Here is a 17,662-nt window from a genome sequence, read left to right as displayed (position 1 = left end):
CCTTAAAATTAAGGTACAAAGAATCTCATGAGCTATTTATGCCAATTTTCATTTTTTTTCGAACAATATATTGCAAAGTAGCTCTAACAACAAACTGACGCCTTAAAGGGATTCCTTCAGAGGCACAAAGTTCAGCGGGATTGCAGCATCCATTAGCTTCATCACTGTCAGCTTGGGATATGCACATGGAAATGTAACTAGGGAAATGAGGCAGTATGTCTTCCTGAGTCTCCAGCCTCCGAGCTGGAAGGCTGTGACAATCTGGGCTCTGATCCCAATTAGTGCGTGGGGGTAGGGGTGGTGCTCAGCCTGTCCCTGGCCCACCAGTCTCCTCACTCTGGCGGTGGGTCAAGGGTGATATTACCACTGGGGGGAAAAAAAAAAAAAAAAAAAAAAGCAGCTTCTTGGGTTGGTGGTGGGGTGGGGGCGGAATGGAAAGCTGCAATACACTGCTTGTTAGGGTTAATCCCGGTTTTGAACTGCCAGAGCTGTTCAAAAAAGGAAATTATTAAATAAATAAGCCACTATATCAAATTAGCAAACGAACCCTCTACTGATTCACTCAAGGGTTTCGGGACCTCAAGAACATATTTTTGAGTGAGGAGAAAGTAAAGGTACCTTCCATGTCATTACGTAAGCATCTCCTGCTTTGAGGATTACGGGAATTACTACGCGCGGCCAGCTGGGAACTCCGCTGCCTATTACACCTGCCGGACCCAGGCTCTCTCAGCCCGGCCCGGCGCTCGGCCGCCAAAGCTGCCTGCGAGTCTTCGGGAACCGTCCGCGGGCGCGTCTCCAAATCGTGCCGAGATACCACCGCGAAAGAGGTTTTCTCAGACGGACGTTCAGCAAGTAGAGAAAATACTACGCTATAGTTTCAAGTTGGGAAACTTTTCTTTATAACTGCATTACCCATTGTGAGCTGCCAGGAAACAGCTAGCTTCTTTTCAAGGGATCGCGACGACTCGTGGCCACAATTGCAGGACCGCGACGAGCTCAGAGGGAGGAAATACAGACTATGGCATGAGTAGAATCTTGCGCTATGTTGACTTTGGGTCACACTTAACTGAAAATGCCAGTGGCCGCGCAGTCGGGCTACTTTTTTCCACCAGCGCCTTATCCACAGCCAGTTGTCTCTTTTCGGGCGACATTTTCTGGAAAAAATGGGTACCCGAACTCCAGATTCAAAGCGTCTTTCTGAATCTCTCCCCGGTCCCCTCCAAGCCGAGCTCAGCCGTCCGGCTCCCCTCTTCCCCATCCCCGCTGCCAGAGGTCGCCGCCGTCTGTGGTCCCGAAACCCGAGAATGGCTGCTAGGAGGCCTCTCCTCTCAGAGGTGATGAGGGGCGGGGGGTGGGGAGGAAGGATGCTAGTTTAGCCAAGTTAACAGTTTTTTTTTTTTTTTTTTTTTTTTTTTTTCAGGGGATACGTTTTTGGGGAGATCTGGGGCAGAAGGTATCTTCGCAACCCCCCAGTGATGACCGCGAGCCTGACAGAGGCTGGGCCACTGCTGTTAGTGCCACATCATTCTAAGCGTTACTAGGAAGGGACGCCGGAGATCAGAGACAGCCAAGACTCGAGAAGGTAAACCAGCCCCGCCAGGCGCGCAGCCGCTGCTGAAGCCTTCCCAGACGCTAACCTCCCACCCCCCACTTCCCCGGCTTTTTCATCCCTTCCAGGGTCGAACCGCCACAAGAAGTCTGGTCCCAGACTGTGGCAGAGTGCTCTCCGAAAACCTGGTGACGAAAGAGAAGCCTTGAGGCTCAGTCCGTGTAGCCTACTCTGGATTCGAACGCGCAGCTCGGCCAGACACCTGTTCCACAAAGCCGGAGTTTGAGCTGGCGCGGGCTGCGGCAGGAAGGACCCCATCGTCCCCTCCCTCGGTAGGGTTCGGAACCGTCAAAGGCGCACATCACCCCAAATCTAAGTGCGCACACACCTGCGCACGCACCGGGAGGCTCGCTGCACTCGAGGCGCCGCGCGCGACGACTCACTGCCGGGTCTCCCAGCTTCAGCCCCGACCCCGCGCTCGCCACTGGGGCCCACCCGCAACCTGCCCTTCCGGCGCCAAGTACCTGCCGTTAAGATGCAAAGAGCGAAGAGGGTCTCGCAGACCATGGTAGCCTGGTGTTTGGTGCTTAGCCCGCAGCAGGCGGCAAGGAGTTTGCGGACAGAGCGCACGGGCGCCGGTAGCGACTCCTCCGCCGGGTGGGCTGGGGTGGGAGCCGGGAGGCGCGGACAGCTCTGGCTGCAGGCGCGAGGCAGCCGAGGCGAACGCGGCGCAGCTCCGTCAGCTGCGTGCCCTCCGGGACTCGGCGCGCTTCTGCTCCATCCCAGCGGCGCGAGCCCTGGGCCGCCTCCGCCGCCGCCGCGCCCGCCGCTGCCAAACCCCTCCCACCCGAGCCCCGCGGCGAAGACAGGGCCACCCCCTGGCCTTCCTTCTCCCAGCCCTCAGGTCCCGAGAGCCCCGGCCCAGAGCGGCCTCTGCTGGACAGTAAGGACGCCAGACCCAGGCTTCCACTGCGTTCAGCGAACGTTTGCAGCGCCTCGCGCTGTGCTGGGAACTGGGATGCCAGGAAGTGTGAGCACATCTCTGCCCTGAGGAATTTAGCTCAGCTTTTCTAACATGAGCTTACAGCCTTTAAAGAGGTCGCCTTATACCATTTGAGGTGTTCCCTCGGAGAACCAGCGCATTTTCTAAGAATGAGGACCTTCTTCATTAGTTCAAACACTTCCGCATGTTCATTAAACCCTCATCCCTGTTCACCCCTACTGTGCTTCCTGGGGCCTGAACCAGCATGTTTGCCGCTGTTTTCAGTTTCTTATTAGAAGAAAATAGTCATGTCAGGAAACTGATGGTGGGATAACTGAGCCAGACACCCTACTAGGCGTTGTTTCGTGAATCCTTGTAAGAGTTATTATTGTTCTATTTTACAGGTGAGTAAACGAAGGCACAGAGAAGACAATGTTCTCAAGGTCGCCTAACTGGTAAGAATAGTTTGTGCACTGGGCCCTTAATAACAAAGGCTGACATTTCCTGAGTGATTGCTATGTGCTAGGCACTGGACAATGTGCTGTTCAGGAATCAACCAAGTCGTTTAGGCTTCACAACAGTCCTTGGAGATTGTATCTTCGTTTTCAGGGAGGAAGTGGAAGCACAGAGAAGTTTAACTTGCTCAAGTTCACACAACTCCCAAGGGATAAGACGCCTGCTTAGGCACCCCGCTCGGCCACTGTACTCCTTCTCCGGAGTCCAAAGCTTCTTAAGTGACCTTTCACTCAATTCCCTCCTTGCTCCTGCTATGCTTTAGACTTGCTTAGTTCTCACACTTCAATCAAAGCAGATGTCAGGTTCTCTCCCAATTCTGATATTAATGAGGCGGTGGTCCCCTAGTCACTAGAGCTAGGGCACTGCAGGAGTTAACAAGCCTTTGTAAAGAAATGATTTGCTTGGAGGACAGCTTTATTCTGTGATGTCTTTTTCATATACTATGAAAAGCTCTTCTCTCACTTCTTTCTCACATACCAGAAGCTGACTCTTAGGAGTCCTGAGCACCTTATCTGCAGTCAGTTCCTCTGCCTGACTCTACCACTACCACTTGGAGATTTTGCTCACACTTCCACAACCAGATTAAATTGGGATGATATTTTTTCTCTTTGTGTTGATAAATCTATTAATTTCTGTTGGAATGAGAAACAAAAATACTAAAACCAGGTGCCCATCCCCTCTCCATCCTCCCTGGCCAGATCACTGCAAATTCAATTTGTTCGACATGTTATCTGAATGCTTTTGACTTCGAGGTCCTTCTGGTTTCTAGGGTAAGCTATGTGATTATGAAGAATTTCTGCATCTGGATTTTGGTTGTCATGGAGGCAGGGACCACACACAGATGGAGTTATATAGTGACATTCTATCAGGCACTGACCCCTTTAAGTAGGGCAACTTAAGTAAGTGTCTATATGGCAGAAATAAAGGTTTTTGAAGGCCACTTCACAGAAAAATTTATTCAATTAAAATTCAACAAAACCTTAAGGAGTCTTTCTGGAGTGCAAAGCATGTGCAGCTCTAACCTTGATACCTAAGATAATGACTTGTTATTCAAAGAATCATGACCCCTACACACTAATCAGTGAAAATTTCCAAAACTTTTCTCCTGTATGCAGAATAGAGTTGAAATGATTTCTTTGATTAAAATAGTTCATTTTAATTGCTGATTTAAAATTTTAATTTATTAATTTAGTCAGAGCATATTTAATCACTTATACCAGCCCTTATGCTAGGCAATGGGACTATTATGGTTGTAATAGCCAGGGTAGTGTAGATTATGCTGCTGTAATAACCCAGCCCAAAGTCTCCCAAGCCTAACCAATAATGGTTTATTTTTTGCTCATCAAAGTGTGCTGTGGATTCAGGTTACTCTTCAGAGTAGCTGTCCTCAGGATTCAGTGTTGTACTACCATATTGAGACCTACTTTTGTTATAGTAGGTAACTAGCCAGGCATGAGTCGGGCAGGAGAGGGCTCCACTCACACCCCCACTAAGAAAGGCAGGTAACCATCACGTGATGGCCAGGGGGTCCTCTAAAATATGGCCAGATGGCCTCTCTAAAATAATAATTGATTACAGCCGGCACGAGGAAACAGCGGCTCCCTATAGATAGGGAACACCTGAAACTGGTCATCAGCAGCTTCCAATAAGATTTCAGGAGTCTGGGGACTGAGCTCAGGCATGTGTATTATGATGCAAAATGGTGGAGTTTAACTGGTATGTGATCTTCTTGGGGCATTCCACTGGAAAAGGAATGAAAGATGCTGGAAGTAAGCCAGCATGTAAAACCCTAAGCCCAAGGTCAAATGGGGCACTTGACCTCCAAGATGCCCGCTTGGGCTTCTTCCAACTGTACTTTCTTTTCTTCCTGATCTAGAGCTTTGTAATTAACTCCCACCCCTGCTTTGAAACTTGCCTTAGTCTTTTTTTTCTGCGTTATGACCCTCAGTTGTATTCTTCCTTCTGAGGCAAGAATTGAGGTATTTGCACACCTGTACTGATTCCCTGCCGATGAGTCGGATAACTTCCACCATTAACAGTTTCACATCCACTGAGTTAGGGGAAGAGAGAACTGGAGAATTTAAATCCTCCACTTAAAAGTGACACTTCTGTTTATAATTTATGGGCTAAGGCAAGTCAATGGCTATGCCCAACTTCAAGAAAGCAAAGAAGCATGTTCTTTTCATGTGCTCGGATATAGATAAAAACTGTATAGCAGGGAGCATTGTGATGTGTGCCACAGTGGTTCATTGTCTCTGCCCCAGGAAACTTATTTTCTGGTAGTAAGGAGTCAAACATTGAATGGATAAATCACAAAGACATATGTAATAACATTAAATGCTACAAATAATAATAATGATGAACATTTACTAATTGTTCCAAGCATTTTATGTACAGTCATGTGTTTAAATTTCTACAATCTCACTTTGTGAGATAGATACTGTAGAAGACCAGAATATGCCACTTCAAAGTATTCTTTTTCAGTATAAGTATTCCTTTGAGGAAACAGCAGCTATAGGAACAGCTCTGAGAACAGAGTGGAAGTACCTTTTGGTGAGGTAAATTTAAATCTATAGAGGAAATTTCCATTTGTAAGAATGTCTCCCTCTGTACTAGGAAGAAAAGAATGGCACTAAATTACTAGAAATTCTTATCAATGGAGAGGGCGATGACTTAAATATGCAAAACAAACTTTACCCTTGTTTACCAGGCTTTACCTGGTCACTTCCTCTTAAGTGCACCCCTACTGCCATAGTCTTCTTTCTTTGCTTCAGCTGAAGATGGTATTTAAGTATGAATTCAAAAGCACCTCTTTGAAAATTACTAATTCCCCGACTAGCTCATATATATGTATATGAAATATAGATGTTGATAAACTTGTGGGGTTTTTGTTGTTGTTGTTCATCTGTGTTTTGTTATAGGGTACCCCAGTTTAGAATTCATAAAGAGTAAAAAGAAAGTTGTCTTTCCTCCCCCCAAATACTATTATTATCCAAATTTTACAAAGTAAGAAACCGAGAAAAACTTAGACAAAATAAAACTTGAAGGAAACTATGAGAGGAAGTTTTCAAGGAAACTTTGAAGGATGCTATGAGATCTAATAGCAGGGGAACTAGTACTCCTCAGTGGGGTCAGGGGTGAAATTTGCATGTAACCCTCAGTTATGACTTATAGCAAAAGCCTATTTTTTTTTTTTAAGTAGAATTCTTAGTTCTTTTATAATGCTCCACTGGGATAAAATCTCAGATAAATCTACCTTTTACTGACTACGACTCTGTTTTGATCATTGTTAAAATGAATTTCTAGTGTTGCGGACTTTTAATATTTACCAAAAAAATTGCCCTTGGCTGACTTAAACTTTTACCTTCTGAATATATTATACTTTATGATTTTAGATAATATATTTTAGATAATATAGAAGTATTATTTCTGGATTCTTGGTATCATGAGATGGTTTCATCTGGTCTCTTGGCTTAAGAGAAAGAATAACTTGGCTGAGAGAGCTGCAGTGGTTAGAGGTTGGGTCCTAATCCCCTCTGTCATCTACTAACTGAGTGACTCTAGTTAATTGCTTGACAGCTCTATGCCTTTGTTTCTGTATCAGCTGCTAGGGCTGCCATAACAGAACATCACCAAGTAGGTGACTTAAACAACATCAATGTATGTTTTAAGCTGGATATCTAAGGCCAAGGTGATACCAATGTGTAGGATCTTGATATCATCATGAGAAGGAATTCAAGGATGAGTTAGAAAATAGTGACAGTAGGAGATTTATTACAAAGTGAAAAGCATATACTCAAGAAAGGGGATCGTGTGTGTACTTAAGACAGTGTTGTTCAATGGAGTTTGGAATTTCTACCTTTATGCGTTTCTTTAACCAAGGGGGGGAATATTCATTAAAATTCCTGGAAAAAGGTAAAGATTTCTCAGAACTGTGGTGCCACCTATTTTTTTACACCAAGTATGGGTGTTCTCTGGATTGTCATGGCACTGGTGGGCATGTGATTGAGAACATTAACAATAAAGAAATCTAGATCAAATCCAGTCTATGTTGGGTCCAGTTGGTCTTAGCCAGCTAGGTCCATACCCTGGGTTTTTAGGATCTTATCAGTTCCTAGCTTCTGCAGCTATTTCAACAGTAACCTTTTGCTAGTCATACGAAACTGCTGCCTGGAATTTTCTATTCTCCTGTGCCACCCTGTATTATTCCTGCCTCAAAGGTGCTGGTAGTATTGGTTTCTGGTAAGGCCTTGCTCCTTGTCTTGCAGATGGCTGTCTTCTCACTATATTTTCATATGACCTTTTCTCTGTATGTGCACACTCCTGGTATCTCTTCCTCTTCTTATAAGGATGCCAGTCCTGTTGGATTAGAGTCTCATCTATATAACCTCATTTAACCTTACTTACTTAATGGTCTGTGTTCAAATACGGTCTATTGGGGGTTAGGGCTTCAACATATAAATTTTCAGGGATACCTTCAGTTCATAACATTTCACCCTTTGCTCCCCTCAAACTTCATGTCCTCTCACATGCAAAATACATGAATTTCATCCATCCTAACAGCCCCCAAAGCTTTTACCTATTCTGGCATCTAAAACCAAAGTCTCATTGAAATATCATAAAATCAGATATGGGTACAACTTCAGGTATAATTCATTGTGTGACAAAATTCCTCTCCAGCTGTGAACCTATGAAATCAGATAAGTTATGTGCTTCCAAAATATAATAATGGTGCAGGCATAGGATAGTTTCCTCCTGGCGTTATTGGCAAGATTGAATGGATTATATATGTGAGAGGCTTGGTGTGTTCTAAGTACTGATAAATGTCGGCCATTATTAGAGGAGAAGCTTTGGAGTCATTAAAAAAACTTAGGGAGTCTAAAATACAAGGAGAAAGTGGCCGGGCACAGTAGCTTATGCCTATAATCCCAGCATTTTGGAAGGCTGAGGAGGGCAGATCACCTGAAGTCAGGAGTTCAAGACCAGCCTGGCCATCATGGTCTATTAAAAATACAAAAATTAGCTGGGTGTTGTGGCGCATGCCTGTAATCTCAGGTACTCAGTAGACTGAGGTGGGAGAATCGCTTGAATCCTGGAGGTGGAGGTTGCAGTGAGCTGAGATCGTGCCATTGCACTCCAGCCTGGGTGACAAGTGCGAAACTCTTATAAATAAATAAAATACTCTTAAAATAAATAAAATACAAGAAGAAATCATTAATACCTGCTGTGGCTATTTCTTAACACACAGAACTATGTGTCTTGGGCGCTACCTTTAGTAATCACTCTCTTGCTACAACTGAGCTGCAGTGGAAAGTGATATACTATCTGTCAGCCCCTTCCCCCACCTCACCCTCTTCCCCAAAGGCAAAAATGCAGCAGCCCCAAGACCCAGATATATTTTGTCTTGGCTTTATTTCACTCTCTCCAAGCTGCATTGCAAAATATTTTCTTTGGGTCTGCCACACTTCTCCCCCTGACTTTGCTTTTCTCTTCTTCACTCCAATTTTTAATTTTAGTGGCAAAAAACATTAAAGGAAGTAGTGCAACATGTGCAAAAGGGTAAATTTGGAACTCAGGTAAGAAATATCTGTTTGAATGAGACAGTATTAAAAGAGCATGATGACAATTGATCATTTTCCTGATTTAAATAACATTGAGGCTGAATGAGGTACTTGAGGACAATAAACCATGTGTCAGTAATTTTTATTTTAATTAAGTATAAAGTCTTCTAAATAAGAAATAAAATTCTAAGCCCCCCAACCAACCTAATGGACCCTTCCTCTTGGCCAAGGGCCAAAGTTAACCAGAAAATCTAGTACAGGCCATGATGGGAAGTGGAGGTTACATATGCCTCATTAATCCTTTGTTTGGAATTCAGGCACAGCTGATCATCATTAACATTAAAACAGAGACCTCGAGACTGACAGAACAGATTCTTTAAGTCGGATAAGAGGCATTTATAATCTATTCTCTCTGAAGCCTGCTACCCGGAGGTTTCATCTGCATAATAAGAATCTTGTTCTCCACAACCCCTTATCTTAACTCAGACACTCCCTTCTGTTGATTTCAGGTCTTTGATCAATTCTTTCAACCAATTGCCAGTTGGAAAATCTTTGAATTCACTTATAACCTGGAAGCTCCCAGTTCGAGTTGTCCTGCTTTTCTGAAACAAACCAATGTACATCTTACATGTATTGATTGATGTCTCATGTCTCCCTAAAACTTACAAAACAAAGTCGTGGCCTGAACCACTTTGGTCACCTGTTCTCAGGATCTCCTGAGGATATATCATGGACATGTCCTTAACCTTGGCAAGATAAACTTCTAAACTGATGAAAACTTGTCTCAAATGCCTTTTCCGTTTACAGACCTTACAATACTTCAGGAAAGAAGAAACTGCTTCTTGGATGTGATGCACATAATGAAACCTTCGTTTAAACTAGTGTAAAACTTGAATTGATACAGTACTATCCAACAGAAATAGATTACAAGCCACATAGAAATTTTAAAATTTCTATTAGACACACTTTTAAAAAGTAAAAATAATTTATATTAATTTGAATAATATGCTTTAATTCAATATATCTAAAATATTTTTTGACAGGTAATAAATTAAAAATATTGAGCTATTTTACATTTTAAAAAATTTCAAACCTTCAAATTCTAGTGTATATTTTACACTTATAGGAAATTGCAGCTCAGACATGCATTCATCTCAGTTTTGAGTGTTCAAAAGCCAAACGTGGCTACTTACTATCATAATGAACAGTGCGGTTATGGAACATGGACCCAGTCTTTTGCCGTGGCTCTGAATGTGTTCTATAAATGTAAGAAACAGTGCTACTGAGGCTTTCTTGACTGACAGTACTGTATAGTAGTTGAAAACTTGAAACTTACTGATTGCATGGCCTGAGGCGTTTCTTACCCTCACTAACCCTGTTTCCCCATTTATGAAATGGAGATGATAATAATACATTACAAAACATTGTTATAAGTGTTAACTGCACGGAAATTATTTGGAATTGAGCCTAGACAGAGTAGACTCTTAACAAATGTTAAGAATTATTTTTGTTAGAAATAATTATAATGATATTGAAAAATTGTTATTAATAGTAAAATCAGGCTGGGCATGGTGGCTCATGTCTGTAATCTCAGCCCTTTGGAAGGCCAAGGTGAGAGGATCACTTGAGCCTTGGAGTTCAAGATCAGCCTGGGCAACATAGGGAGACTGCGTCTCTACAAAACATAAAAAAAATTAGTGAGGTGTGGTGATACATGCTGTGGTCCTAGTTACTGGGAAAGCTAAGATGAGCGAATCACTTAAGCCCAGGAGGCTGAGGCTGCAGTGACCTGTGTTAGTACTACTGTAATCCAGCCTTGACAACAGAGCGAGAACCTGTCTCAAAACAAATAAAGTTAAAAAAAATAGTAAAATTATGCCAAATATTACTGTAATATTTTGAAGAATGATATTCGTTACTACTCAAAGACACTGACAATATTCCTTATCCCTGGAAATTTAAATATGCATAGTTAGAGTAGCATTTCTCAACCTTTTTGGTCTTAGGACCCCTTTATATGCTTAACACTTATTAAGAACCTGCCCCTCACCTGACTCCTGACCAAACTGTTTATTTAGGTTGAAGGAAATTTTAAGATCCCCTTCAGATAATTGTGATCTGTCCTCTTTTGTACTACAACAATACTCAACAAGCAGTAGTTTCTTAAAAGTTTGTTGCAATACAGAATCCAAAACCATTTGAATGTAATTTTCATATTCCGTTAAAGTCCATTGATCTATCTTATATCTTGAATATATCTTTTATCCCTGCATGATTTTATATCAAAATGCATTGGTTACATAGAAATTATTGGTTCACCAAGTTAAATCATTCAGATTTTAACACATTTCATTATACAATATCAAAGAGTCACATTTGTTAACATCTTCACCTATAACATCAGAAAAGTCTTTAATTATTGGAAACCGTCAAACTAATAGTAAAAAATACAAGTTTCCCAGAATTCTAATAATCCCTTGAAAGCTTGAATCTTTTTTTTTTTTTTTGAGACGGAGTTTCGCTCTTGTTACCCAGGCTGGAGTGCTATGGAGCGATCTCGGCTCACCGCAACCTCCGCCTCCTGGGTTCAGGCAATTCTCCTGCCTCAGCCTCCTGAGTAGCTGGGATTACAGGCACGCGCCACCATGCCCAGCTAATTTTTTGTATTTTTAGCAGAGACGGGGTTTCACCATGTTGACCAGGATGGTCTCGATCTCTTGACCTCATGATCCACCCACCTCGGCCTCCCAAAGTGCTGGGATTACAGGCTTGAGCCACCGTGCCCGGCGAAAGCTTGAATCTTATTGGTTCCAAATAATGCCAAATATTTCTCTCCCTCCCTCCCTCCCTCCCTTCCTTCCTTTCTTCCTTCTTTCCTTCCTGCCTCCCCTCCTTCCCCCTCCCCACTTCCCCTTCTTTCCTTCCTCCCTCTCTCCCCCCTCCCTCCTTCCCTTCTTTTTCTTCCTTCCTTCTAACCTTTTGTCCTTCCTTCCTTCCCTCTCTTTCTCCCTCCCTCCCTTCCTTCCTTCTTTCTTTCTTTTTCTTTCCTTCTTTCCTTCTTTTTCCTTCCTTCCTTCCTTCTTTCCTTCCTCCCTCCCTCCCTCCGTCTCTCTCTTTTTTCTTTTCTTCCTTCCTTCCTTCCTTTTTCCCCTTTCCCTTCCTTCCTTCCTCCCTCCCTTCCTCGCTCCCTCCCTCCCTCTCTCTCTTTCTTTCTTTCTTCTTTCCTTCCTTCCTTCCTTCTTTCTTTCTTTTGCTTGCTTTCTTTCTTTATCCTTTCTTTCTTTCTTTTCCTTTCTTTCTTTTGACAAGGTCTTGCTCTGTCTCTCAGGATCCAGGATGGAGTACAGTGGCATGATCACATCTCATGAGTAGCTGGAACTACAGGTGTGCATCATCATGCTCAGCTAATATTTATATATATATGTTTTGTAGGGATGGTGTCTTCCTGTGCTACCCAGGCTGGTCTTGAATTCTTGGCTCAGGCAATCCTTTAGACTCAGCCTCCCAAAGTGCTAGGGTTACTGGTGCGAGTCACTGTACCTATTCACACTTGTTTTGTTTGACATGACTTGCTAACTTCATAGAGAAAATGTCTCACAAATACTGAAGTAGAAATAACCATAGTTTGTCTGTTAGTAATGTTTTCAAGTGAAAGTAGTGTTTCATAAAAAAGCGGCTAGTTTAGCTTTCAACTCAAGTCACCACACATATACATTTCCTAGGAACAACCACTTTGGTATTCAGCAAAAATGCTTTATGCATACTTTTCATTCATTTATATGAAAAAGATGTATGTTCAACATCAAGACTTCATAAAAATTAAGAATTTTTGCTGCCTCATCAAGGACATTCATAAGGACATGCATGGTGGTGAATAATACAATGATTACTAATATAGTTTGGTACCACTGCCTACATTTGTACTAAAGCACTAGAAGTTTTTTTGTTTGTTTGTTTTTTGTTGTTGTTTTTTTGTTTTTTTTAAGATGGGGTTTCACCATGATGGCCAGGCTGGTCTTGAACTCCTGACCTCAGGTGATCCACCCACCTCGGCCTCCCAAAGTGCTAGGATTACAGGCTTGAGCCACCGAGCCTGGCCAAGCACTAGAAGTTTTATCCACAATTGCCTTTGTAGCATCAATGCAAAAATCAAAATGCAAAAAAAAAGAGATAAATAACATCTTAGTAATATTATGAAAATAATTTTGACCTCAGAGATCTGAAAGGATCATGGAGACTCCTAGGAGTTTATGAACCACAGTTGAGAACTGCTGGTTTAGAGAAATATCTTAGAAAATTGTGGAGGACATTAACTGTTTTATCTGCCTAGAGCATCCCTTCCTTCAGATAAGTGTTCTTTCCCCTGCTTTAAGCAACTAGTTTCTATGGTGGTAGCTATTTTCCTATGGAAGCTGCCTCCTACCTTATGGTGATTGGTATAGGGTAGACACCAGACTATATTCCTTATACTTTCTTAGAATTTTTAAACTTGGAACCAGAAAATGTCACTAATAGTCGCTCACTGGGAACAAAGTTATGAGGTTCTGGCATTTTGGTGAATCACTCAAGCATGTAGAAAAAGCTAGTCTAAAATAGGATAGAGAAACCCAACTCTCAGAGAGAACCAGAAATGAGAGAAGTCTTGGTAGCATTCCAGTTGCTGGTTCCAGTTGTCCCTGAGGCCCAACCACACTGTTGCCCTTCTTGCTACTCTGTGAGCGTTTTGATAAATTTCCCTTGCCTCTGAACACTTTATAGTTTCACAATGTTTATGAATTTATCCGTCTTTTTTTTTCTGAACGTTTTTACTACCATCAGTTTTACACATTTCTGTAGATTCTACTTCAGATTACACTCAATTTGAGTTTTCTTGACTTTGAAAATATTCTTGCCTGCAGTTTTACTCAGACCATTCATAGAGGCTATGAATTCAAGTTGTTTACTTCAAAGTCAGTATTAAATTATCAAATAAACATCAACAGCTGAATAGTATTAGGTAACAACTGTCAACTCATCAAGCACCAAAGAAAAACATTCACAATTATTTTCCTTGTTTCTTAATTTTTCCTAAATTTACTTCCAATACCCTCGACTCATTAAGCAACTGTTCTCACAGAAAGATTAATAATCTAAACAAATTTATTTTCTTTGGACATTTTTTTTGTTGTTGCTGCGATTGAATAAAATTTAATGAATTCGCACCTGGTGAGTGACTTTTCTTGATTGACTACAAACCAAACTACTTAGAAACTTTGGTTGAAGATTAATTTCAAACTTTTGTGAGAAAAATCTATTGAGATAATTTCTTTTAAACTTTCAAATTTTTCTGACTTTTACAGAATTTGCAAAATTTTCTTCAGACCATGGTCTTTGGAGGACACACTGAGCACATACCACTGCATTTTATCTTATTTTTTTATTGTCATTGCATGCCCATCCTGTCAAATAAAACAAACAAGAAAATAAAGAGAAAAGTAGATTTTGCATATCAATTTTTAAAATAGAATGGAAAGTAGATTATTTTATCTAAATAAATAGTAAGCATTATGTTTTATACATTTTACGATGTCATTGGTATGTTAAAAGATCAACCCCTTTCCCTCTCTCATGCCCTCCTTTGCCCTTAGCCATGAGATGGCACAAGTAGAAAGCCTTCACATGATGCCAGCCCCTTGATCTTGGCCTGTCTCCAGAAACATGTGCCAATAAATTCATGTTCATTATAAGTTATGCAGTGTCTGGTATTTTGTTATAATAGCACAAAACAAAGACATGCAATACGTGTGACACTCAAAATGCTTCCAACCTATGCATTCTTCACTGTGATTTGTAGTGTACCAATAATCAGTGTGAAGCCATGAAAATGTCACAGTCTCTATCATAACAATTCAATACTAACACTGCTGTTGTGGTATGAAATTAGCCACAAGCAACAAAGAAATGACTGTAGCTCTGTTTCAATAAAATTTTTGTTATAGAATCTGAAATTTGAATTTCATATTATTCTCAGGTGCCATTAAATATTCTCTTGAGTTTTTCCAACCATTCTGAGGTCACAGATTGTACAAAAACAGATTTGGCCTGCTGGCCATAGTTTATCAACCCATGCTTTAAAGATTTGCATTTGATTTTGCTACATATTCTGGATTAGTTGAATCCTGTAACAATTTCAAATTATTAGCTTGGGGTTTCTTGAGCTAGTGTATATTCAAACTCCAAATCCATGTGAGATTAGAGCTATGATTCTGATTTATGAGGCAGACTGTTTTCCTGATTTGTTTTGTTTCCTTTTCACTCAAGCTGAGCTGAGGTTTTTACAAATTACCTTTTATGACTCCTTTACCATCAGGCACATTTTTTTCCTAACATAGCTTTTCATTTAAGCTCTAGCTACTTTTCAAAGGCCCTGACTTCATGCAAGGAGTTCCATTCCATTATTCCAACTTATGGAAACCAAGAAAGTCCTTAACTTTTGTATCTCATGTGGCCATTAAACCTAGGGCATCTACTGCTTCAACAACTGCTGGGCACTCTAATTACAGTTTTATTCCCCACTTTTTGGTAGCCCTAAACATTTCCCTTGTTTTCAAGTGTTGCTATATATTTATAAAAACTAATAATTTAGCCTACAGTTTAAAGATATTTTTTAGCAGTAGGTACGGTTTTTCAGAATAACTAAGCCTCTATATTTATCGAAGTGAAAGTCTCTTGTATTTTTTTATTCTTGTTTTTTCCTTTTCCTTCTTTTATTTTTTTCATTTACTTTCTTTTTTTTTTTGACACGGAGTTTCGCCCTTGTTACCCAGGCTGGAGTGCAATGGCGTGATCTCGGCTCACCGCAACCTCCGCCTCCTGGGCTCAGGCAATTCTCCTGCCTCAGCCTCCTGAGTAGCTGGGATTACAGGCACGTGCCACCATGCCCAGCTAATTTTTTGCGCTTTTAGTAGAGACGGGGTTTCACCATGTTGACCAGGATGGTCTTGATCTCTCGACCTCGTGATCCACCCGCCTCGGCCTCCCAAAGTGCTGGGATTACAGGCTTGAGCCACCGTGCCCGGCTCATTTACTTTCTTAACTCAATTTCTAATTTAAGCTTCCTATCTCATTACACTGGTGGAAAACTTTAATCTTTGTCATTATAAGTTACTCCTATCTTTCTGGATTTTTTTTTTCTTTTTTTCTTTTTTTTCATTGCCATAGCTGCAGAATCTGATGCAATGCTAAAATTTGGACTGTGAGAGCATTTGGTTATCAAGTCATCTGTTCATTCTGAAGCCCAGGTTACTTCTGAGAATCAGTTATTCTCTGTAACATGGCTTTTCAGATCCAGGGGCTCTCTGCTAGCATTCAAGTATGGAATTCTTTGCAAAGTTGCCTAGATTCCCACCAAATAGTCATTTTATTACTGAAGTATTCCAACTCCCGTAGGGGCTATGCTTAGAAAGTAGGTCCTTTGTATTTAGACCCGCTGAACTCTGTTCTCACTATTCAACCTATCCTTCTAACATCAGAGATTTCTTGTTTTGGGGAAATCATATTCCTTACATGATTCTGGCCTAAATATGCTGTTTATACCCTAATCTTCTCCCAGCTTTAGGAATTAGCTCTTTAAAAACAAAGGCCTGGAAGATTTCCAGCAATTTCTGATATTTTGTTCTTCCACAACTCCTCCTTCCCTTCCCGTCTCCTCCAAGCTAGCAGTGAGAACTGAATCAATTTGTTTGAATGGAGATAGGAGAAGAAAGAAGTGCAGCAATATCTTAAAAAATATTCGAGCATAGGATATTTTTCTGCCATACATGTGAAAGGTAATGATAATCATTCCAACAAAAGCTGAAGGTTATTGGAATAGGACAGTGGCAGTCAAGATGGAGAGAATAAAACAGATCTGAGATACATTTTAAGGATAAAAGCAATAGGACTACTAATGAATGACATCATGTGCAGTTGAGGGAAAGGCAAGAATCAAGTATGACTTCCAGATTCATGCTGGATCAATTCTGGAGCCTTATTTATTGAGCTATGGAATTCTGTAGAAACAAAGTATTTCAAGAGCCCTTTTACATCCATTTTCCTGCTTAAATGAGAATCATATTCTAAATGATTCAATAAGTAGAATGAACAATAGTCAAAGATGTAAATAACTAACCCTTATTCCTACCTTCTACCATTGTTGATTCTCTACAAAGTTCTCCTGAGCACTCAGTTTATATTTCAACTCTGGAAGATTTTGAAATGATTGAAAGAAATCATTAAATATTCTTTAATTGAAGGCATGCCAGTTTACACTTTTCCTTTTGACTATTTTACAACTTTGTGGAGTTGTAAACCTGTAGAATATTCAGAATCATATAAATTACTTTAGTCTACAGTAATGCAAATTTTGTGCAGTGGAGTACAATTAATTATCACCCTGTGGATATTGACCAGTTTTGCCAATTTTGCATCCATTTGTAAGTTTATTTCAGCATTTCTTCTCTGCCTATAAATATATGATATTTTGTGTTCTTTGAAGCACTTGTAATACTCACTCGTTGCCTCATTTAACCAAGGAGTTAAATAAAACCCTTGACATGTATTATTATTATTATTTTGAGACAGGGTCTCCTCTGTTATCCAGGCTGGAATGCAGTGGTACGATTATGGCTCACTGCAACTGTGACCTTCCAGGCTCAAGAGATCTCCTTTCTCAGCCTCTCAAGTAGCAGGGACAACAGATGTGGGCCACCACACTGTCTAATTTAATTTTTTTTTTTTTTTTTTTTTGGTAAAGATGAGGTCTTACCATGTTTCCCAGGCTGAGTTTAAACTCAAGCTCAAGTGAGCCTCCTGGACTATATTCACTTTTCTTTTAGTTTAGCTATTATTAGTTTACTATAAAAGAGAGACATATAAAATATTTACCTAATGAAAGATTTCAGAACTTTAGTGGAATGGGCAGCTTCATGATGATGCCATTTCAATAGTGATTTATTTCATTTTGCATACTTTCCAAGAATGTTACCATCTCTAAACCATCTCTAAATAAGAAATAATCCTTGTCTAAAGCTACTT

The 17,662-nt window shown here is 40.9% G+C and overlaps 1 protein-coding gene and 1 long non-coding RNA gene across 4 annotated transcripts in view; one reads left to right on the top strand and one right to left on the bottom strand.

Moving 5' to 3' along the window:
* Positions 1-2,402, bottom strand: part of PARM1 (prostate androgen-regulated mucin-like protein 1) — a 111,503-nt gene extending 109,101 nt beyond the window's left edge. The window contains exon 1 of the mRNA XM_003931975.4: positions 2,074-2,402. Coding sequence (XP_003932024.1) covers positions 2,074-2,116 — 43 coding nt within the window. The 5' untranslated portion in view covers positions 2,117-2,402. The remainder of the gene's footprint in view (positions 1-2,073) is intronic.
* Positions 492-14,402, top strand: LOC141584006 (uncharacterized). Of its 3 annotated transcripts, XR_012516850.1 has the most exons (5): positions 492-1,334; positions 1,421-1,582; positions 1,678-1,881; positions 2,936-2,986; positions 13,948-14,402. It is a non-coding gene; the product is annotated as an uncharacterized LOC141584006 (long non-coding RNA). The 3 variants fall into 3 exon arrangements; XR_012516848.1 differs by having other exon boundaries at positions 492-1,582; XR_012516849.1 differs by lacking the exon at positions 13,948-14,402 and adding an exon at positions 9,118-9,640 and having other exon boundaries at positions 492-1,582.
* The last annotated feature ends 3,260 nt before the right edge of the window (positions 14,403-17,662 follow it).

This window comes from Saimiri boliviensis, chromosome 3 (assembly GCF_048565385.1).
Source record: "Saimiri boliviensis isolate mSaiBol1 chromosome 3, mSaiBol1.pri, whole genome shotgun sequence".
Classification (NCBI taxonomy): domain Eukaryota; kingdom Metazoa; phylum Chordata; class Mammalia; order Primates; family Cebidae; genus Saimiri; species Saimiri boliviensis.
The sequence above is the reverse complement of the archived record's forward strand: the minus strand, read 5'-3'. Positions and strand labels throughout refer to the sequence as shown.